General features: G+C 41.0%; 1 protein-coding gene across 5 annotated transcripts in view; it reads left to right on the top strand.

The window, feature by feature from the left end:
- The window catches only part of LOC106609394 (uncharacterized), a 47,632-nt gene extending 33,510 nt beyond the window's left edge, over positions 1-14,122 (top strand). Inside the window, exons 8-9 of one of the 5 annotated variants that reach the window (XR_006771239.1) lie at positions 12,989-13,309; positions 13,416-14,122. Coding sequence is in view for 1 of the 5 variants with exons in the window: in XM_045724818.1 (XP_045580774.1) it covers positions 12,989-13,067 (79 nt within the window). In the remaining 4 variants the exon portion in view is untranslated. Of the gene's footprint in view, positions 1-12,988 lie in introns of all 5 variants that reach the window. The other 4 variants (XR_006771238.1, XR_006771237.1, XR_006771236.1 and 1 more) reach the window with 4 other exon arrangements.
- Positions 14,123-20,150: the final 6,028 nt, after the last annotated feature.

Below are 20,150 nucleotides of genomic sequence, written 5' to 3'. Positions count from 1 at the left end.
TGTTTTAGTGTACTCGTATACAGAACAGCATTAACAGTGTTTATGTGTTTTAGTGTACTCGTATACAGAACAGCATTAACAGTGTTTATGTGTTTTAGTGTACTCGTATACAGAACAGCATTAACAGTGTTTATGTGTTTTAGTGTACTCGTATACAGAACAGCATTAACAGTGTTTATGTGTTTTAGTGTACTCGTATACAGAACAGCATTAACAGTGTTTATGTGTTTTAGTGTACTCATATACAGAACAGCATTAACAGTGTTTATGTGTTTTAGTGTACTCATATACAGAACAGCATTAACAGTGTTTATGTGTTTTAGTGTACTCATATACAGAACAGCATTAACAGTGTTTATGTGTTTTAGTGTACTCATATACAGAACAGCATTAACAGTGTTTATGTGTTTTAGTGTACTCATATACAGAACAGCATTAACAGTGTTTATGTGTTTTAGTGTACTCATATACAGAACAGCATTAACAGTGTTTATGTGTTTTAGTGTACTCATATACAGAACAGCATTAACAGTGTTTATGTGTTTTAGTGTACTCATATACAGAACAGCATTAACAGTGTTTATGTGTTTTAGTGTACTCATATACAGAACAGCATTAACAGTGTTTATGTGTTTTAGTGTACTCATATACAGAACAGCATTAACAGTGTTTATGTGTTTTAGTGTACTCATATACAGAACAGCATTAACAGTGTTTATGTGTTTTAGTGTACTCATATACAGAACAGCATTAACAGTGTTTATGTGTTTTAGTGTACTCATATACAGAACAGCATTAACAGTGTTTATGTGTTTTAGTGTACTCATATACAGAACAGCATTAACAGTGTTTATGTGTTTTAGTGTACTCATATACAGAACAGCATTAACAGTGTTTATGTGTTTTAGTGTACTCATATACAGAACAGCATTAACAGTGTTTATGTGTTTTAGTGTACTCATATACAGAACAGCATTAACAGTGTTTATGTGTTTTAGTGTACTCATATACAGAACAGCATTAACAGTGTTTATGTGTTTTAGTGTACTCATATACAGAACAGCATTAACAGTGTTTATGTGTTTTAGTGTACTCATATACAGAACAGCATTAACAGTGTTTATGTGTTTTAGTGTACTCATATACAGAACAGCATTAACAGTGTTTATGTGTTTTAGTGTACTCATATACAGAACAGCATTAACAGTGTTTATGTGTTTTAGTGTACTCATATACAGAACAGCATTAACAGTGTTTATGTGTTTTAGTGTACTCATATACAGAACAGCATTAACAGTGTTTATGTGTTTTAGTGTACTCATATACAGAACAGCATTAACAGTGTTTATGTGTTTTAGTGTACTCATATACAGAACAGCATTAACAGTGTTTATGTGTTTTAGTGTACTCATATACAGAACAGCATTAACAGTGTTTATGTGTTTTAGTGTACTCATATACAGAACAGCATTAACAGTGTTTATGTGTTTTAGTGTACTCATATACAGAACAGCATTAACAGTGTTTATGTGTTTTAGTGTACTCATATACAGAACAGCATTAACAGTGTTTATGTGTTTTAGTGTACTCATATACAGAACAGCATTAACAGTGTTTATGTGTTTTAGTGTACTCGTATACAGAACAGCATTAACAGTGTTTATGTGTTTTAGTGTACTCGTATACAGAACAGCATTGAGAGTGTTTATGTGTTTTAGTGTACTCGTATACAGAACAGCATTGAGAGTGTTTATGTGTTTTAGTGTACTCGTATACAGAACAGCATTAACAGTGTTTATGTGTTTTAGTGTACTCGTATACAGAACAGCATTAACAGTGTTTATGTGTTTTAGTGTACTCGTATACAGAACAGCATTAACAGTGTTTATGTGTTTTAGTGTACTCGTATACAGAACAGCATTAACAGTGTTTATGTGTTTTAGTGTACTCGTATACAGAACAGCATTAACAGTGTTTATGTGTTTTAGTGTACTCGTATACAGAACAGCATTAACAGTGTTTATGTGTTTTAGTGTACTCATATACAGAACAGCATTAACAGTGTTTATGTGTTTTAGTGTACTCATATACAGAACAGCATTAACAGTGTTTATGTGTTTTAGTGTACTCATATACAGAACAGCATTAACAGTGTTTATGTGTTTTAGTGTACTCGTATACAGAACAGCATTGAGAGTGTTTATGTGTTTTAGTGTACTCGTATACAGAACAGCATTGAGAGTGTTTATGTGTTTTAGTGTACTCGTATACAGAACAGCATTAACAGTGTTTATGTGTTTTAGTGTACTCGTATACAGAACAGCATTGAGAGTGTTTATGTGTTTTAGTGTACTCGTATACAGAACAGCATTGAGAGTGTTTATGTGTTTTAGTGTACTCGTATACAGAACAGCATTGAGAGTGTTTATGTGTTTTAGTGTACTCGTATACAGAACAGCATTGAGAGTGTTTATGTGTTTTAGTGTACTCGTATACAGAACAGCATTAACAGTGTTTATGTGTTTTAGTGTACTCGTATACAGAACAGCATTAACAGTGTTTATGTGTTTTAGTGTACTCGTATACAGAACAGCATTAACAGTGTTTATGTGTTTTAGTGTACTCATATACAGAACAGCATTAACAGTGTTTATGTGTTTTAGTGTACTCATATACAGAACAGCATTAACAGTGTTTATGTGTTTTAGTGTACTCATATACAGAACAGCATTAACAGTGTTTATGTGTTTTAGTGTACTCATATACAGAACAGCATTAACAGTGTTTATGTGTTTTAGTGTACTCATATACAGAACAGCATTAACAGTGTTTATGTGTTTTAGTGTACTCATATACAGAACAGCATTAACAGTGTTTATGTGTTTTAGTGTACTCATATACAGAACAGCATTAACAGTGTTTATGTGTTTTAGTGTACTCATATACAGAACAGCATTAACAGTGTTTATGTGTTTTAGTGTACTCATATACAGAACAGCATTAACAGTGTTTATGTGTTTTAGTGTACTCATATACAGAACAGCATTAACAGTGTTTATGTGTTTTAGTGTACTCATATACAGAACAGCATTAACAGTGTTTATGTGTTTTAGTGTACTCGTATACAGAACAGCATTGAGAGTGTTTATGTGTTTTAGTGTACTCGTATACAGAACAGCATTGAGAGTGTTTATGTGTTTTAGTGTACTCGTATACAGAACAGCATTAACAGTGTTTATGTGTTTTAGTGTACTCGTATACAGAACAGCATTAACAGTGTTTATGTGTTTTAGTGTACTCGTATACAGAACAGCATTAACAGTGTTTATGTGTTTTAGTGTACTCGTATACAGAACAGCATTAACAGTGTTTATGTGTTTTAGTGTACTCGTATACAGAACAGCATTAACAGTGTTTATGTGTTTTAGTGTACTCATATACAGAACAGCATTAACAGTGTTTATGTGTTTTAGTGTACTCATATACAGAACAGCATTAACAGTGTTTATGTGTTTTAGTGTACTCATATACAGAACAGCATTAACAGTGTTTATGTGTTTTAGTGTACTCATATACAGAACAGCATTAACAGTGTTTATGTGTTTTAGTGTACTCATATACAGAACAGCATTAACAGTGTTTATGTGTTTTAGTGTACTCATATACAGAACAGCATTAACAGTGTTTATGTGTTTTAGTGTACTCATATACAGAACAGCATTAACAGTGTTTATGTGTTTTAGTGTACTCATATACAGAACAGCATTAACAGTGTTTATGTGTTTTAGTGTACTCATATACAGAACAGCATTAACAGTGTTTATGTGTTTTAGTGTACTCATATACAGAACAGCATTAACAGTGTTTATGTGTTTTAGTGTACTCATATACAGAACAGCATTAACAGTGTTTATGTGTTTTAGTGTACTCATATACAGAACAGCATTAACAGTGTTTATGTGTTTTAGTGTACTCATATACAGAACAGCATTAACAGTGTTTATGTGTTTTAGTGTACTCATATACAGAACAGCATTAACAGTGTTTATGTGTTTTAGTGTACTCGTATACAGAACAGCATTAACAGTGTTTATGTGTTTTAGTGTACTCGTATACAGAACAGCATTAACAGTGTTTATGTGTTTTAGTGTACTCGTATACAGAACAGCATTAACAGTGTTTATGTGTTTTAGTGTACTCGTATACAGAACAGCATTGAGAGTGTTTATGTGTTTTAGTGTACTCGTATACAGAACAGCATTGAGAGTGTTTATGTGTTTTAGTGTACTCGTATACAGAACAGCATTAACAGTGTTTATGTGTTTTAGTGTACTCGTATACAGAACAGCATTAACAGTGTTTATGTGTTTTAGTGTACTCGTATACAGAACAGCATTAACAGTGTTTATGTGTTTTAGTGTACTCGTATACAGAACAGCATTAACAGTGTTTATGTGTTTTAGTGTACTCGTATACAGAACAGCATTAACAGTGTTTATGTGTTTTAGTGTACTCATATACAGAACAGCATTAACAGTGTTTATGTGTTTTAGTGTACTCATATACAGAACAGCATTAACAGTGTTTATGTGTTTTAGTGTACTCATATACAGAACAGCATTAACAGTGTTTATGTGTTTTAGTGTACTCATATACAGAACAGCATTAACAGTGTTTATGTGTTTTAGTGTACTCATATACAGAACAGCATTAACAGTGTTTATGTGTTTTAGTGTACTCATATACAGAACAGCATTAACAGTGTTTATGTGTTTTAGTGTACTCATATACAGAACAGCATTAACAGTGTTTATGTGTTTTAGTGTACTCATATACAGAACAGCATTAACAGTGTTTATGTGTTTTAGTGTACTCATATACAGAACAGCATTAACAGTGTTTATGTGTTTTAGTGTACTCATATACAGAACAGCATTAACAGTGTTTATGTGTTTTAGTGTACTCATATACAGAACAGCATTAACAGTGTTTATGTGTTTTAGTGTACTCATATACAGAACAGCATTAACAGTGTTTATGTGTTTTAGTGTACTCATATACAGAACAGCATTAACAGTGTTTATGTGTTTTAGTGTACTCATATACAGAACAGCATTAACAGTGTTTATGTGTTTTAGTGTACTCATATACAGAACAGCATTAACAGTGTTTATGTGTTTTAGTGTACTCATATACAGAACAGCATTAACAGTGTTTATGTGTTTTAGTGTACTCATATACAGAACAGCATTAACAGTGTTTATGTGTTTTAGTGTACTCATATACAGAACAGCATTAACAGTGTTTATGTGTTTTAGTGTACTCATATACAGAACAGCATTAACAGTGTTTATGTGTTTTAGTGTACTCATATACAGAACAGCATTAACAGTGTTTATGTGTTTTAGTGTACTCATATACAGAACAGCATTAACAGTGTTTATGTGTTTTAGTGTACTCATATACAGAACAGCATTAACAGTGTTTATGTGTTTTAGTGTACTCATATACAGAACAGCATTAACAGTGTTTATGTGTTTTAGTGTACTCATATACAGAACAGCATTAACAGTGTTTATGTGTTTTAGTGTACTCATATACAGAACAGCATTAACAGTGTTTATGTGTTTTAGTGTACTCATATACAGAACAGCATTAACAGTGTTTATGTGTTTTAGTGTACTCATATACAGAACAGCATTAACAGTGTTTATGTGTTTTAGTGTACTCATATACAGAACAGCATTAACAGTGTTTATGTGTTTTAGTGTACTCATATACAGAACAGCATTAACAGTGTTTATGTGTTTTAGTGTACTCGTATACAGAACAGCATTAACAGTGTTTATGTGTTTTAGTGTACTCGTATACAGAACAGCATTAACAGTGTTTATGTGTTTTAGTGTACTCGTATACAGAACAGCATTGAGAGTGTTTATGTGTTTTAGTGTACTCGTATACAGAACAGCATTGAGAGTGTTTATGTGTTTTAGTGTACTCGTATACAGAACAGCATTAACAGTGTTTATGTGTTTTAGTGTACTCGTATACAGAACAGCATTAACAGTGTTTATGTGTTTTAGTGTACTCGTATACAGAACAGCATTAACAGTGTTTATGTGTTTTAGTGTACTCGTATACAGAACAGCATTAACAGTGTTTATGTGTTTTAGTGTACTCGTATACAGAACAGCATTAACAGTGTTTATGTGTTTTAGTGTACTCGTATACAGAACAGCATTAACAGTGTTTATGTGTTTTAGTGTACTCGTATACAGAACAGCATTAACAGTGTTTATGTGTTTTAGTGTACTCATATACAGAACAGCATTAACAGTGTTTATGTGTTTTAGTGTACTCATATACAGAACAGCATTAACAGTGTTTATGTGTTTTAGTGTACTCATATACAGAACAGCATTAACAGTGTTTATGTGTTTTAGTGTACTCATATACAGAACAGCATTAACAGTGTTTATGTGTTTTAGTGTACTCATATACAGAACAGCATTAACAGTGTTTATGTGTTTTAGTGTACTCATATACAGAACAGCATTAACAGTGTTTATGTGTTTTAGTGTACTCATATACAGAACAGCATTAACAGTGTTTATGTGTTTTAGTGTACTCATATACAGAACAGCATTAACAGTGTTTATGTGTTTTAGTGTACTCATATACAGAACAGCATTAACAGTGTTTATGTGTTTTAGTGTACTCATATACAGAACAGCATTAACAGTGTTTATGTGTTTTAGTGTACTCATATACAGAACAGCATTAACAGTGTTTATGTGTTTTAGTGTACTCATATACAGAACAGCATTAACAGTGTTTATGTGTTTTAGTGTACTCATATACAGAACAGCATTAACAGTGTTTATGTGTTTTAGTGTACTCGTATACAGAACAGCATTAACAGTGTTTATGTGTTTTAGTGTACTCGTATACAGAACAGCATTAACAGTGTTTATGTGTTTTAGTGTACTCGTATACAGAACAGCATTGAGAGTGTTTATGTGTTTTAGTGTACTCGTATACAGAACAGCATTGAGAGTGTTTATGTGTTTTAGTGTACTCGTATACAGAACAGCATTGAGAGTGTTTATGTGTTTTAGTGTACTCGTATACAGAACAGCATTAACAGTGTTTATGTGTTTTAGTGTACTCGTATACAGAACAGCATTAACAGTGTTTATGTGTTTTAGTGTACTCGTATACAGAACAGCATTAACAGTGTTTATGTGTTTTAGTGTACTCGTATACAGAACAGCATTAACAGTGTTTATGTGTTTTAGTGTACTCATATACAGAACAGCATTAACAGTGTTTATGTGTTTTAGTGTACTCATATACAGAACAGCATTAACAGTGTTTATGTGTTTTAGTGTACTCATATACAGAACAGCATTAACAGTGTTTATGTGTTTTAGTGTACTCATATACAGAACAGCATTAACAGTGTTTATGTGTTTTAGTGTACTCATATACAGAACAGCATTAACAGTGTTTATGTGTTTTAGTGTACTCATATACAGAACAGCATTAACAGTGTTTATGTGTTTTAGTGTACTCATATACAGAACAGCATTAACAGTGTTTATGTGTTTTAGTGTACTCGTATACAGAACAGCATTAACAGTGTTTATGTGTTTTAGTGTACTCGTATACAGAACAGCATTAACAGTGTTTATGTGTTTTAGTGTACTCGTATACAGAACAGCATTGAGAGTGTTTATGTGTTTTAGTGTACTCGTATACAGAACAGCATTGAGAGTGTTTATGTGTTTTAGTGTACTCGTATACAGAACAGCATTAACAGTGTTTATGTGTTTTAGTGTACTCGTATACAGAACAGCATTAACAGTGTTTATGTGTTTTAGTGTACTCGTATACAGAACAGCATTAACAGTGTTTATGTGTTTTAGTGTACTCGTATACAGAACAGCATTAACAGTGTTTATGTGTTTTAGTGTACTCGTATACAGAACAGCATTAACAGTGTTTATGTGTTTTAGTGTACTCATATACAGAACAGCATTAACAGTGTTTATGTGTTTTAGTGTACTCATATACAGAACAGCATTAACAGTGTTTATGTGTTTTAGTGTACTCATATACAGAACAGCATTAACAGTGTTTATGTGTTTTAGTGTACTCATATACAGAACAGCATTAACAGTGTTTATGTGTTTTAGTGTACTCATACAGAACAGCATTAACAGTGTTTATGTGTTTTAGTGTACTCATATACAGAACAGCATTAACAGTGTTTATGTGTTTTAGTGTACTCATATACAGAACAGCATTAACAGTGTTTATGTGTTTTAGTGTACTCGTATACAGAACAGCATTAACAGTGTTTATGTGTTTTAGTGTACTCATATACAGAACAGCATTAACAGTGTTTATGTGTTTTAGTGTACTCGTATACAGAACAGCATTAACAGTGTTTATGTGTTTTAGTGTACTCGTATACAGAACAGCATTAACAGTGTTTATGTGTTTTAGTGTACTCGTATACAGAACAGCATTAACAGTGTTTATGTGTTTTAGTGTACTCATATACAGAACAGCATTAACAGTGTTTATGTGTGTGTTGCTTTTTCGTTGAGTGTGTTTTGTTGTTGTTGTCTGTTTAGCGTTTGTGTGATGGAATTGCTATGGTTGGTTGTCTTTGTGTGTCAGGAAGAGGGCTTAGCATGTGGATGGCTCGTGTTCATCCCTCTCTCTCTCTCTCCCTCCATCCTGTTGTTAGATGAAGTGTGTAATCCCTCTCTTTTGTCCTCTCTATCCCTCATTCCGTTGGTCACATTAAGTGTGTAATAGAACGTCAGCGTTCAGAAAGGCTTTAGCATCGCCAGCATGATCAGCGTGAGCCTCTCCTCCCCTCACCACTATTGTGTGTGTGTGTGTGTGTGTGTGTGTGTCTCTGTGTGTGTGTGTGTGTGTGTGTGTGTGTGTGTGTGTGTGTGTGTGTCTGTCTGTGTGTGTGTGTGTGTGTGTCTGTGTGTGTGTGTGTGTGTGTGTGTCTGTGTGTATGGATACTTCTATGTTTTTAGGTTCTTCCAGAATAAGAAATATTTTTATGTGTGTGAGTTTGTGTGTTTTATTTAATTTTTTATTTCACCTTTATTTAACCAGGTAGGCCAGTTGAAAACAAGTTCTCATTTACAACTGCGACCTGGTTAAGATAAAGCAAAGCAGTTCGAGAAAAACAACAACACAGAGTTACACATAAACAAACGTACAGTCACTAACACAATAGACAAATCTATATACAGTGTGTGCAAATGTAGAAGAGTAGGGAATTAAGGCAATAAATAGGCCCTAGAGGCTAAATAATTACAATTTAGCATTAACACTGGAGTGATAGATGTGCAGATGATGATGTGCAAGTAGAGATACTGGGGTGCAAAAGAGCAAAAAGATAAATAACAATATGGGGATGAGGTAGTTGGATGGGCTGTTTACAGATGGGCTGTGTACAGGTGCAGTGATTGGTAAGCTGCTCTGATAGCTGATCTTTTAAAGTTAGTTAGGGAGATATTAGTCTCCAGCTTCAGGGATTTTTGCAATTCGTTCCAGTCATTGGCAGCAGAGAACTGGAAGGAAAGACGACCAAAGGAAGTGTTGGCTTTGTGGATGACCAGTAAAATATACCTGCTGGAGCGCGTGCTATGGGTGGGTGTTGCTATGGTTACCAGCAAGCTGAGATAAGGGGGGGCTTTACCTAGCAAAGACTTCTAGATGACCTGGAGCCAGTGGGTTTGGCGACGAATATGTAGTGAGGGCCAGCCAACGAGAGCATACAGAGTGTGTGTGAGAGTGTGTGTGTGAGAGTGTGTGTGTGTATGTCTGTGAATAGAGGTTGTAATTTGTGCTCTAGGCTCTATGCTGAGTATATATGTAATAACATGATTAAGACACACTACACTGTGTTCTCCTAAAACAGCCCTCAGCCACACACACACTTTCCTGTTCTTTCCATTGGGCCCCAGTTATCCACCATCTCTCTCTCTCTCTCTCTCTCTCTGTTTCTCTCTCTCTGTCTGTCTCTGTTTCTCTCTTCTGTCTCTCTCTCTTCTGTCTCTCTCTCTTCTATCTCTCTCTCTCTCTCTCTCTCTCTCTCTTTCTGTCTCTCTGTCTGTCTCTCTCTCTGTCTCTCTCTCTGTTTCTCTCTCTCTGTCTCTCAATTCAATTCAAGGGTCTTTATTGGCATGGGAAACATATGTTAACATTGCCAAAGCAAGTGAAGTAGATAATAAACAAAAGTGAAATAAACAATAAAAATGAACAGTAAACATTACACTCACAACAGTTCCAAAAGAATAAAGACATTACAAATATCGTATTATGTCTATATACAGTGTTGTAACGATGTGCAAATAGTTCATAAAGTACAAAAGGGAAAATAAATAAACATAAATATTGGTTGTATTTACAATTGTGTTTGTTCTTCACTGGTTGACCTTTTATTGAGGCAACAGGTCACAAATCTTGCTGCTGTGATGGCACACTGGTATTTCACCTAATTGATACGTGAGTTTATCAAAATTGGATTTGTTTTCAAATTCTTTGTATATCTGTGTAATCTGAGGGAAATATGTGTCTCTAATATGGTCATACATTGGGCAGGAGGTCAGGAAGTGCAGCTCAGTTTCCACCTCATTTTGTGGGCAGTGTGCACATAGCCTGTCTTCTCTTGAGAGCCAGGTCTGCCTACGGCGGCCTTTCTCAATAGCAAGGCTATGCTCACTGAGTCTGTACATAGTCAAAGCTTTCCTTCATTTAGGGTCAGTAACAGTGGTCAGGTATTCTGGGAATCACTTCCTTTTAGGTGGTTGTAGAATTTAACATCTATTTTCTGGATTTTGACTGATTATGACTGTCTGGATTATGACTGATTGAAGTATTTTTAGCCAGATCCTAATTGGTATGTTGAATTTTGTGTTCCTTTTGATGGTGCCGAAGGCCCTTCTTGCCTTGTGTCTCAGATTGTTCACAGCTTTGTGGAAGTTACCTGTGGTGCTGATGTTTAGGCCAAGGTATGTATAGTTTTTTGTGTGCTCTAGGATAACAGTGTTAAATTTGTATTCGTGGTCCTGGCAACTGGACTTTTTTTGCAACACCATTATTTTGGTCTTACTGAAATTTACTGTCAGGGCCCAGGTCTGACAGAATCTGTGCAGAAGATCTAGGTTCTGCTGTAGGCCCTCCTTGGTTGAGGACAGAGGCACCAGATTATCAGCAAACAGTAGACATTTGACTTTAGATTCTAGTAGGGTGATGTCGGGTGCTGCAGAATGTTCTAGTGCCCTCGCCGATTCGTTAATATACAGTACCAGTCAAAAGCTTGGCCACACCTACTCATTCCAGGGTTAATAATAGTGAACAAATCAAAACTATGAAATAACACATATGGAATCATTCTAGTAACCCAAAAAGTGTTAAACAAATCAAAATATATTTGATATTTGAGATTCTTCAAAGTAGCCACCCTTTGCCTTGATGACTGCTTTGCACACTCTTGGCATTCTCTCAACCAGCTTCATGAGGTAGTCACCTGGAATGCATTTCAATTGACAGCTGTGCCTTCTTAAATGTTAATGTGTGGAATTTCTTTCCTTCTTATTGCATTTGAGCCAATCAGTTGTGTTGTGACAAGGCAGGGCTGGTATACAGAAGATAGCGCTATTTGGTAAAAGACCAAGTCCATATTATGGCAAGAACAACTCAAATAAGCAAAGAGAAACAACAGTCCATCATTACTTTAAGACATGAAGGTCAGTCAATGCAGAAAATGTCAAGAGCTTTTAAAGTTTCTTCAAGTGTTGTCGGAAAAACCATCAAGCACTATGATGAAGCTGGCTCTCATGAGGACCAGCACAGGAAAGGAAGACCCAGAGTTACCTCTGCTGCAGAGGATAAGTTCATTAGAGTTACCAGCCTCAAAAATTGCAGCCCAAACAAATGCTTCACAGAGTTCAAGTTACAGACACGTCAACATCAACTGTTCAGAAGAGACTGCGTGAATCAGGCCTTCATTGTGGAATTGCTGCTAAGAAACCTCTACTTATGGACACCAATAAGAAGAAGAGATTTGCTTGGGCCAAGAAACCCGAGCAATGGACATTTTACCGGTGGAAATCTGTCCTTTGGTCTGTTGAGTCCAAATTTGAGATTTTTGGTTCCAACCGCCGTGTCTTTGTGAGACACAGAGTACGTGAACGGATAAACTCCGCATGTGTAGTTCCCACCGTGAAGCATGGAGGAGGAGGTGTGATAGTGTGAGGGTGCTTTGCTGGTGACACTCTCTGTGATTTATTTAGATTTCAAGGCACACTTAACCAGCATGGCTACCACAGCATTCTGCAGCAATACGCCATCCCATCTGGTTTGCGCTTACTGGGACTATCATTTGTTTTTCAACAGGTCATTGACCCAACACACCTCCAGGCTGTGTAAGGGCTATTTGACCAAGGAGAGTGATGGAGTGCTGCATCAGATGACCTGGCCTCCACAATCACCCAACCTCAACCCAATTGAGATGGTTTGGGATGAGTTGGAATGCAGAGTGAAGGAAAAGAAGCCAGCAAGTGCTCAGCATATGTGGGACCTCCTTCAAGACTGTTGGAAAAGCATTCCAAGTGAAGCTGGTTGAGAGAATGCCAAGAGTGTGCAAAGCTGTCATTACACACACACTTCAAAATATGTGAATATCACACTAACGTATGAACGTGAACATGAAGGAGCTTAGAGCAGTATATATGAATATTGTGGAACTGGGACCAAGTTCATGTTTCATTCATGGCAAGATGGCTGTGGTGTCCACCGAGGCAGACCACCGAGGCTGTTTCAACAGCTTCCAGGAAGTCCTCCCCTTTGATCTGTCGCTCACTCTGATTGGTGCTTTTGATGTTACACTCTCTCCGATTGGTTATCTTTGATGTTCCACCCTCTCTGATTGGTATCTTTGATATTGCAGACTCGGAGCCAGCGAGTGTCATTCAGACGAGGAGGAGGAGACTCTGAGAGACCAGCAAAGTGTCCTGTCACTTCCTTGACCCATTACACACTCACCATGGTAACATGCTCAGGACACACACTCACCATGGTAACACACTCAGGACACACACTCACCATGGTAACACACTCAGGACACACACTCACCATGGTAACACACTCAGGACACACTCTCAACATGGTAACACACACACACTCACGACACACTCAACACACATACACAGGTCTACACTTCCTCTGGTACTGGTACTGGTACTGGTTGAGCTGAACCCCCACCATGCAGGTCTACACTTCCTCTGGTACTGGTACTGGTACTGGTTGAGCTGAACCCCCACCATGCAGGTCTACACTTCCTCTGGTACTGGTTGAGCTGAACCCCCACCATGCAGGTCTACACTTCCTCTGGTACTGGTACTGGTACTGGTTGAGCTGAACCCCCACCATGCAGGTCTACACTTCCTCTGGTACTGGTACTGGTACTGGTTGAGCTGAACCCCCACCATGCAGGTCTACACTTCCTCTGGTACTGGTACTGGTTGAGCTGAACCCCCACCATGCAGGTCTACACTTCCTCTGGTACTGGTACTGGTACTGGTTGAGCTGAACCCCCACCATGCAGGTCTACACTTCCTCTGGTACTGGTACTGGTTGTGCTGAACCCCCACCATGCAGGTCTACACTTCCTCTGGTACTGGTACTGGTTGAGCTGAACCCCCACCATGCAGGTCTACACTTCCTCTGGTACTGGTACTGGTTGAGCTGAACCCCCACCATGCAGGTCTACACTTCCTCTGGTACTGGTACTGGTTGAGCTGAACCCCCACCATGCAGGTCTACACTGCTTTTCTACTGGACACCAATGTCATACCTTTATTTTACGGATCACAGAAGAAGAGAATAAAGACAGATGTTGCTGTAATACTGCATGTTGTGATATTCTCCTGTTTACAGTCGTATGTCATTCAACAGCTGTTGTGCTGTGATATATAACATGGCTCATTTCATAGGCCGTTTGATTGGATCCTTGTGTTCAGAAAGGTTGAATATTGGGTAATGTGCAGTGCTGTGGTATTGTAATAAAAGTAGATTATTGGTTGATTGTAGGATCTATTCATTACCAGATGCATGCTTATATCTATGGAGGTCTATCCTATGCCGACTTTTACCCCAACACACAAAACACAGCAGTGGTTCTACACAACACAAAACAACAGTCTGGGTTCCGTTCCCCCAGGCAGCCAGGCCAAACACAGCAGAGCATGTTCACCATTCCAACGCCCAGCCAGATAGAGAGTAATTGGGATCAGGGGGCCACCAGGCAGGTGGAGAACAGGGGGAAGAGAGGAGAGAGGGAAGGATGTAAAGGAATGGGGGAGAGGAAGGAGAAGAGTAGGGGAACGTAATGGAAGGAGAAAGTCAAACTGGGAGAGAGGAACCTCTACTCTCTGTCCCTCTACCTCTCTCTCTCTACTCTCTGTCCCTCTACCTCTCTCTCTCTACTCTCTGTCCCTCTACCTCTCTCTCTACTCTGTCCCTCTACCTCTCTCTCTACTATCTGTCCCTCTACCTCTCTCTCTCTACTCTCTGTCCCTCTACCTCTCTCTCTACTCTCTGTCCCTCTACCTCTCTCTCTACTCTCTGTCCCTCTACCTCTCTCTCTACTCTGTCCCTCTACCTCTCTCTCTACTATCTGTCCCTCTACCTCTCTCTCTCTACTCTCTGTCCCTCTACCTCTCTCTCTACTCTCTGTCCCTCTACCTCTCTCTCTACTCTCTGTCCCTCTACCTCTCTCTCTCTCTCTCTACTCTGTCCCTCTACCTCTCTCTCTCTACTCTCTGTTCCTCTACCTCTCTCTCTACTCTGTCCCTCTACCTCTCTCTCTACTATCTGTCCCTCTACCTCTCTCTCTCTACTCTCTGTCCCTCTACCTCTCTCTCTACTCTCTGTCCCTCTACCTCTCTCTCTCTACTCTCTGTCCCTCTACCTCTCTCTCTACTCTCTGTCCCTCTACCTCTCTCTCTCTACTCTCTGTCCCTCTACCTCTCTCTCTACTCTCTGTCCCTCTACCTCTCTCTCTCTACTCTCTGTCCCTCTACCTCTCTCTCTCTACTCTCTGTCCCTCTACCTCTCTCTCTCTACTCTCTGTCCCTCTACCTCTCTCTCTCTACTCTCTGTCCCTCTACCTCTCTCTCTCACTCTCTGTCCCTCTACCTCTCTCTCTCTACTCTCTGTCCCTCTACCTCTCTCTCTCTCTACTCTCTGTCCCTCTACCTCTCTCTCTACTCTCTGTCCCTCTACCTCTCTCTCTACTCTCTGTCCCTCTACCTCTCTCTCTCTACTCTCTGTCCCTCTACCTCTCTCTCTCTACTCTCTGTCCCTCTACCTCTCTCTCTACTCTCTGTCCCTCTACCTCTCTCTCTCTACTCTCTGTCCCTCTACCTCTCTCTCTCTCTACTCTCTGTCCCTCTACCTCTCTCTCTACTCTCTGTTCCTCTACTTCTCTCTCTACTCTCTGTCCCTCTACCTCTCTCTCTCTACTCTCTGTTCCTCTACTTCTCTCTCTACTCTCTGTCCCTCTACCTCTCTCTCTACTCTCTGTCCCTCTACCTCTCTCTCTCTACTCTCTGTTCCTCTACCTCTCTCTCTACTCTCTGTCCCTCTACCTCTCTCTCTCTACTCTCTGTCCCTCTACCTCTCTCTCTCTACTCTCTGTCCCTCTACCTCTCTCTCTACTCTCTGTCCCTCTACCTCTCTCTCTACTCTCTGTCCCTCTACCTCTCTCTCTACTCTCTGTCCCTCTACCTCTCTCTCTACTCTCTGTCCCTCTACCTCTCTCTCTCTACTCTCTATCCCTCTACCTCTCTCTCTACTCTCTGTTCCTCTACCTCTCTCTCTACTCTCTGTCCCTCTACCTCTCTCTCTACTCTCTGTTCCTCTACCTCTCTCTCTACTCTCTGTCCCTCTACCTCTCTCTCTACTCTCTGTCCCTCTACCTCTCTCTCTCTCTACTCTCTGTCCCTCTACCTCTCTCTCTCTCTACTCTCTGTCCCTCTACCTCTCTCTCTCTACTCTCTGTCCCTCTACCTCTCTCTCTCTACTCTCTGTCCCTCTACCTCTCTCTCTCTCTACTCTCTGTCCCTCTACCTCTCTCTCTACTCTCTGTCCCTCTACTTCTCTCTCTACTCTCTGTCCCTCTACCTCTCTCTCTCTACTCTCTGTCCCTCTACCTCTCTCTCTCTACTCTCTGTCCCTCTACCTCTCTCTCTACTCTCTGTCCCTCTACCTCTCTCTCTACTCTCTGTTCCTCTACTTCTCTCTCTACTCTCTGTCCCTCTACCTCTCTCTCTACTCTCTGTCCCTCTACCTCTCTCTCTCTACTCTCTGTCCCTCTACCTCTCTCTCTCTACTCTCTGTCCCTCTACCTCTCTCTCTACTCTCTGTCCCTCTACCTCTCTCTCTACTCTCTGTCCCTCTACCTCTCTCTCTACTCTCTGTCCCTCTACCTCTCTCTCTCTACTCTCTGTCCCTCTACCTCTCTCTCTTACTCTCTGTCCCTCTACCTCTCTCTCTCTCTACTCTCTGTCCCTCTACCTCTCTCTCTACTCTCTGTCCCTCTACCTCTCTCTCTCTCTACTCTCTGTCCCCGACCTCTCTCTCTCTACTCTCTGTCCCTCTACCTCTCTCTCTCTACTCTCTGTCCCTCTACCTCTCTCTCTCTACTCTCTGTCCCTCTACCTCTCTCTCTCTCTACTCTCTGTCCCTCTACCTCTCTCTCTCTACTCTCTGTGCCTCTACTTCTCTCTCTACTCTCTGTCCCTCTACCTCTCTCTCTACTCTCTGTCCCTCTACCTCTCTCTCTCTACTCTCTGTCCCTCTCCCTCTCTCTCTCTACTCTCTGTCCCTCTACCTCTCTCTACTCTCTGTCCCTCTACCTCTCTCTCTCTACTCTCTGTCCCTCTACCTCTCTCTCTCTCTACTCTCTGTCCCTCTACCTCTCTCTCTACTCTCTGTCCCTCTACTTCTCTCTCTACTCTCTGTCCCTCTACTTCTCTCTCTACTCTCTGTCCCTCTACTTCTCTCTCTCTACTCTCTGTTCCTCTACTTCTCTCTCTACTCTCTGTCCCTCTACCTCTCTCTCTCTACTCTGTTCCTCTACCTCTCTCTCTCTACTCTCTGTCCCTCTACCTCTCTCTCTCTACTCTCTGTCCCTCTACCTCTCTCTCTCTACTCTCTGTCCGTCTACCTCTCTCTCTCTACTCTCTGTCCCTCTACCTCTCTCTCTCTCTACTCTCTGTCCCTCTACCTCTCTCTCTCTCTACTCTCTGTCCCTCTACCTCTCTCTCTCTACTCTCTGTCCCTCTACCTCTCTCTCTCTACTCTCTGTCCCTCTACCTCTCTCTCTCTACTCTCTGTCCCTCTACCTCTCTCTACTCTCTGTTCCTCTACTTCTCTCTCTACTCTCTGTCCCTCTACTTCTCTCTCTACTCTCTGTCCCTCTACCTCTCTCTCTCTACTCTCTGTCCCTCTGTCCCTCTACTTCTCTCTCTACTCTCTGTCCCTCTACCTCTCTCTCTCTACTCTCTGTTCCTCTACCTCTCTCTCTCTACTCTCTGTCCCTCTACCTCTCTCTCTCTACTCTCTGTCCCTCTACCTCTCTCTCTACTCTCTGTTCCTCTACCTCTCTCTCTACTCTCTGTCCCTCTACTCTCTCTCTCTCTACTCTCTGTCCCTCTACTCTCTCTCTCTCTCTACTCTCTGTCCCTCTACCTCTCTCTCTCTCTACTCTCTGTCCCTCTACCTCTCTCTCTCTCTACTCTCTGTCCCTCTACCTCTCTCGCTCTCTCTACTCTCTGTCCCTCTACCCCTCTCTCTCTACTCTCTGTTCCTCTACCTCTCTCTCTACTCTCTGTCCCTCTACCTCTCTCTCTACTCTCTGTTCCTCTACCTCTCTTTCTACTCTCTGTTCCTCTACCTCTCTCTCTCTACTCTCTGTTCCTCTACCTCTCTCTCTCTACTCTCTGTCCCTCTACCTCTCTCTCTCTACTATCTGTCCCTCTACCTCTCTCTCTCTACTCTCTGTCCCTCTACCTCTCTCTCTACTCTCTGTCCCTCTACCTCTACCTCTCTCTCTCTACTCTCTGTTCCTCTACCTCTACCTCTCTCTACTCTCTGTTCCTCTACCTCTCTCTCTCTACTATCTGTCCCTCTACCTCTCTCTCTACTCTCTGTCCCTCTACCTCTCTCTCTACTCTCTGTCCCTCTACCTCTCTCTCTCTACTATCTGTCCCTCTACCTCTCTCTCTACTCTCTGTCCCTCTACCTCTCTCTACTCTCTGTTCCTCTACCTCTACCTCTCTCTACTCTCTGTTCCTCTACCTCTCTCTCTACTCTGTCCCTCTACCTCTCTCTCTACTCTCTGTCCCTCTACCTCTCTCTCTCTCTCTCTACTCTGTCCCTCTACCTCTCTCTCTCTACTCTCTGTTCCTCTACCTCTCTCTCTACTCTGTCCCTCTACCTCTCTCTCTACTATCTGTCCCTCTACCTCTCTCTCTCTACTCTCTGTCCCTCTACCTCTCTCTCTACTCTCTGTCCCTCTACCTCTCTCTCTACTCTCTGTCCCTCTACCTCTCTCTCTACTCTCTGTCCCTCTACCTCTCTCTCTACTCTCTGTCCCTCTACATCTCTCTCTACTCTCTGTCCCTCTACCTCTCTCTCTCTACTCTCTGTCCCTCTACCTCTCTCTCTCTACTCTCTGTCCCTCTACCTCTCTCTCTCTACTCTCTGTCCCTCTACCTCTCTCTCTCTACTCTCTGTCCCTCTACCTCTCTCTCTCTACTCTCTGTCCCTCTACCTCTCTCTCTCTACTCTCTGTCCCTCTACCTCTCTCTCTCTACTCTCTGTCCCTCTACCTCTCTCTCTCTCTACTCTCTGTCCCTCTACCTCTCTCTCTACTCTCTGTTCCTCTACTTCTCTCTCTACTCTCTGTCCCTCTACCTCTCTCTCTACTCTCTGTCCCTCTACCTCTCTCTCTCTACTCTCTGTCCCTCTACCTCTCTCTCTCTACTCTCTGTCCCTCTCCCTCTCTCTCTCTACTCTCTGTCCCTCTACCTCTCTCTCTCTACTCTCTGTCCCTCTACCTCTCTCTCTCTCTACTCTCTGTCCCTCTACCTCTCTCTACTCTCTGTTCCTCTACTTCTCTCTCTACTCTCTGTCCCTCTACCTCTCTCTCTCTACTCTCTGTTCCTCTACTTCTCTCTCTACTCTCTGTCCCTCTACCTCTCTCTCTACTCTCTGTCCCTCTACCTCTCTCTCTCTCTCTCTACTCTCTGTCCCTCTACCTCTCTCTCTCTCTCTACTCTCTGTCCCTCTACCTCTCTCTCTCTCTCTACTCTCTGTCCCTCTACCTCTCTCTCTACTCTCTGTCCCTCTACCTCTCTCTCTCACTCTCTGTCCCTCTACCTCTCTCTCTCTACTCTCTGTCCCTCTACCTCTCTCTCTCTACTCTCTGTCCCTCTACCTCTCTCTCTCTACTCTCTGTTCCTCTACCTCTCTCTCTACTCTCTGTTCCTCTACCTCTCTCTCTACTCTCTGTCCCTCTACCTCTCTCTCTTACTCTCTGTTCCTCTACCTCTCTCTCTACTCTCTGTCCCTCTACCGCTCTCTCTACTCTCTGTCCCTCTACCTCTCTCTCTCTCTACTCTCTGTCCCTCTACCTCTCTCTCTCTCTACTCTCTGTCCCTCTACCTCTCTCTCTCTACTCTCTGTCCCTCTACCTCTCTCTCTCTACTCTCTGTCCCTCTACCTCTCTCTCTCTACTCTCTGTCCCTCTACCTCTCTCTCTACTCTCTGTCCCTCTACCTCTCTCTCTACTCTCTGTCCCTCTACCTCTCTCTCTCTACTCTCTGTCCCTCTACCTCTCTCTCTCTACTCTCTGTCCCTCTACCTCTCTCTCTACTCTCTGTCCCTCTACCTCTCTCTCTACTCTCTGTTCCTCTACTTCTCTCTCTACTCTCTGTCCCTCTACTCTCTGTCCCTCTACCTCTCTCTCTACTCTCTGTCCCTCTACCTCTCTCTCTCTACTCTCTGTCCCTCTACCTCTCTCTCTCTACTCTCTGTCCCTCTAC

This window comes from Salmo salar, chromosome ssa09 (assembly GCF_905237065.1).
Source record: "Salmo salar chromosome ssa09, Ssal_v3.1, whole genome shotgun sequence".
Lineage (NCBI taxonomy): Eukaryota > Metazoa > Chordata > Actinopteri > Salmoniformes > Salmonidae > Salmo > Salmo salar.
Note: the sequence above shows the minus strand (reverse complement) of the source record. Positions and strands in the feature narration are given on the sequence as shown.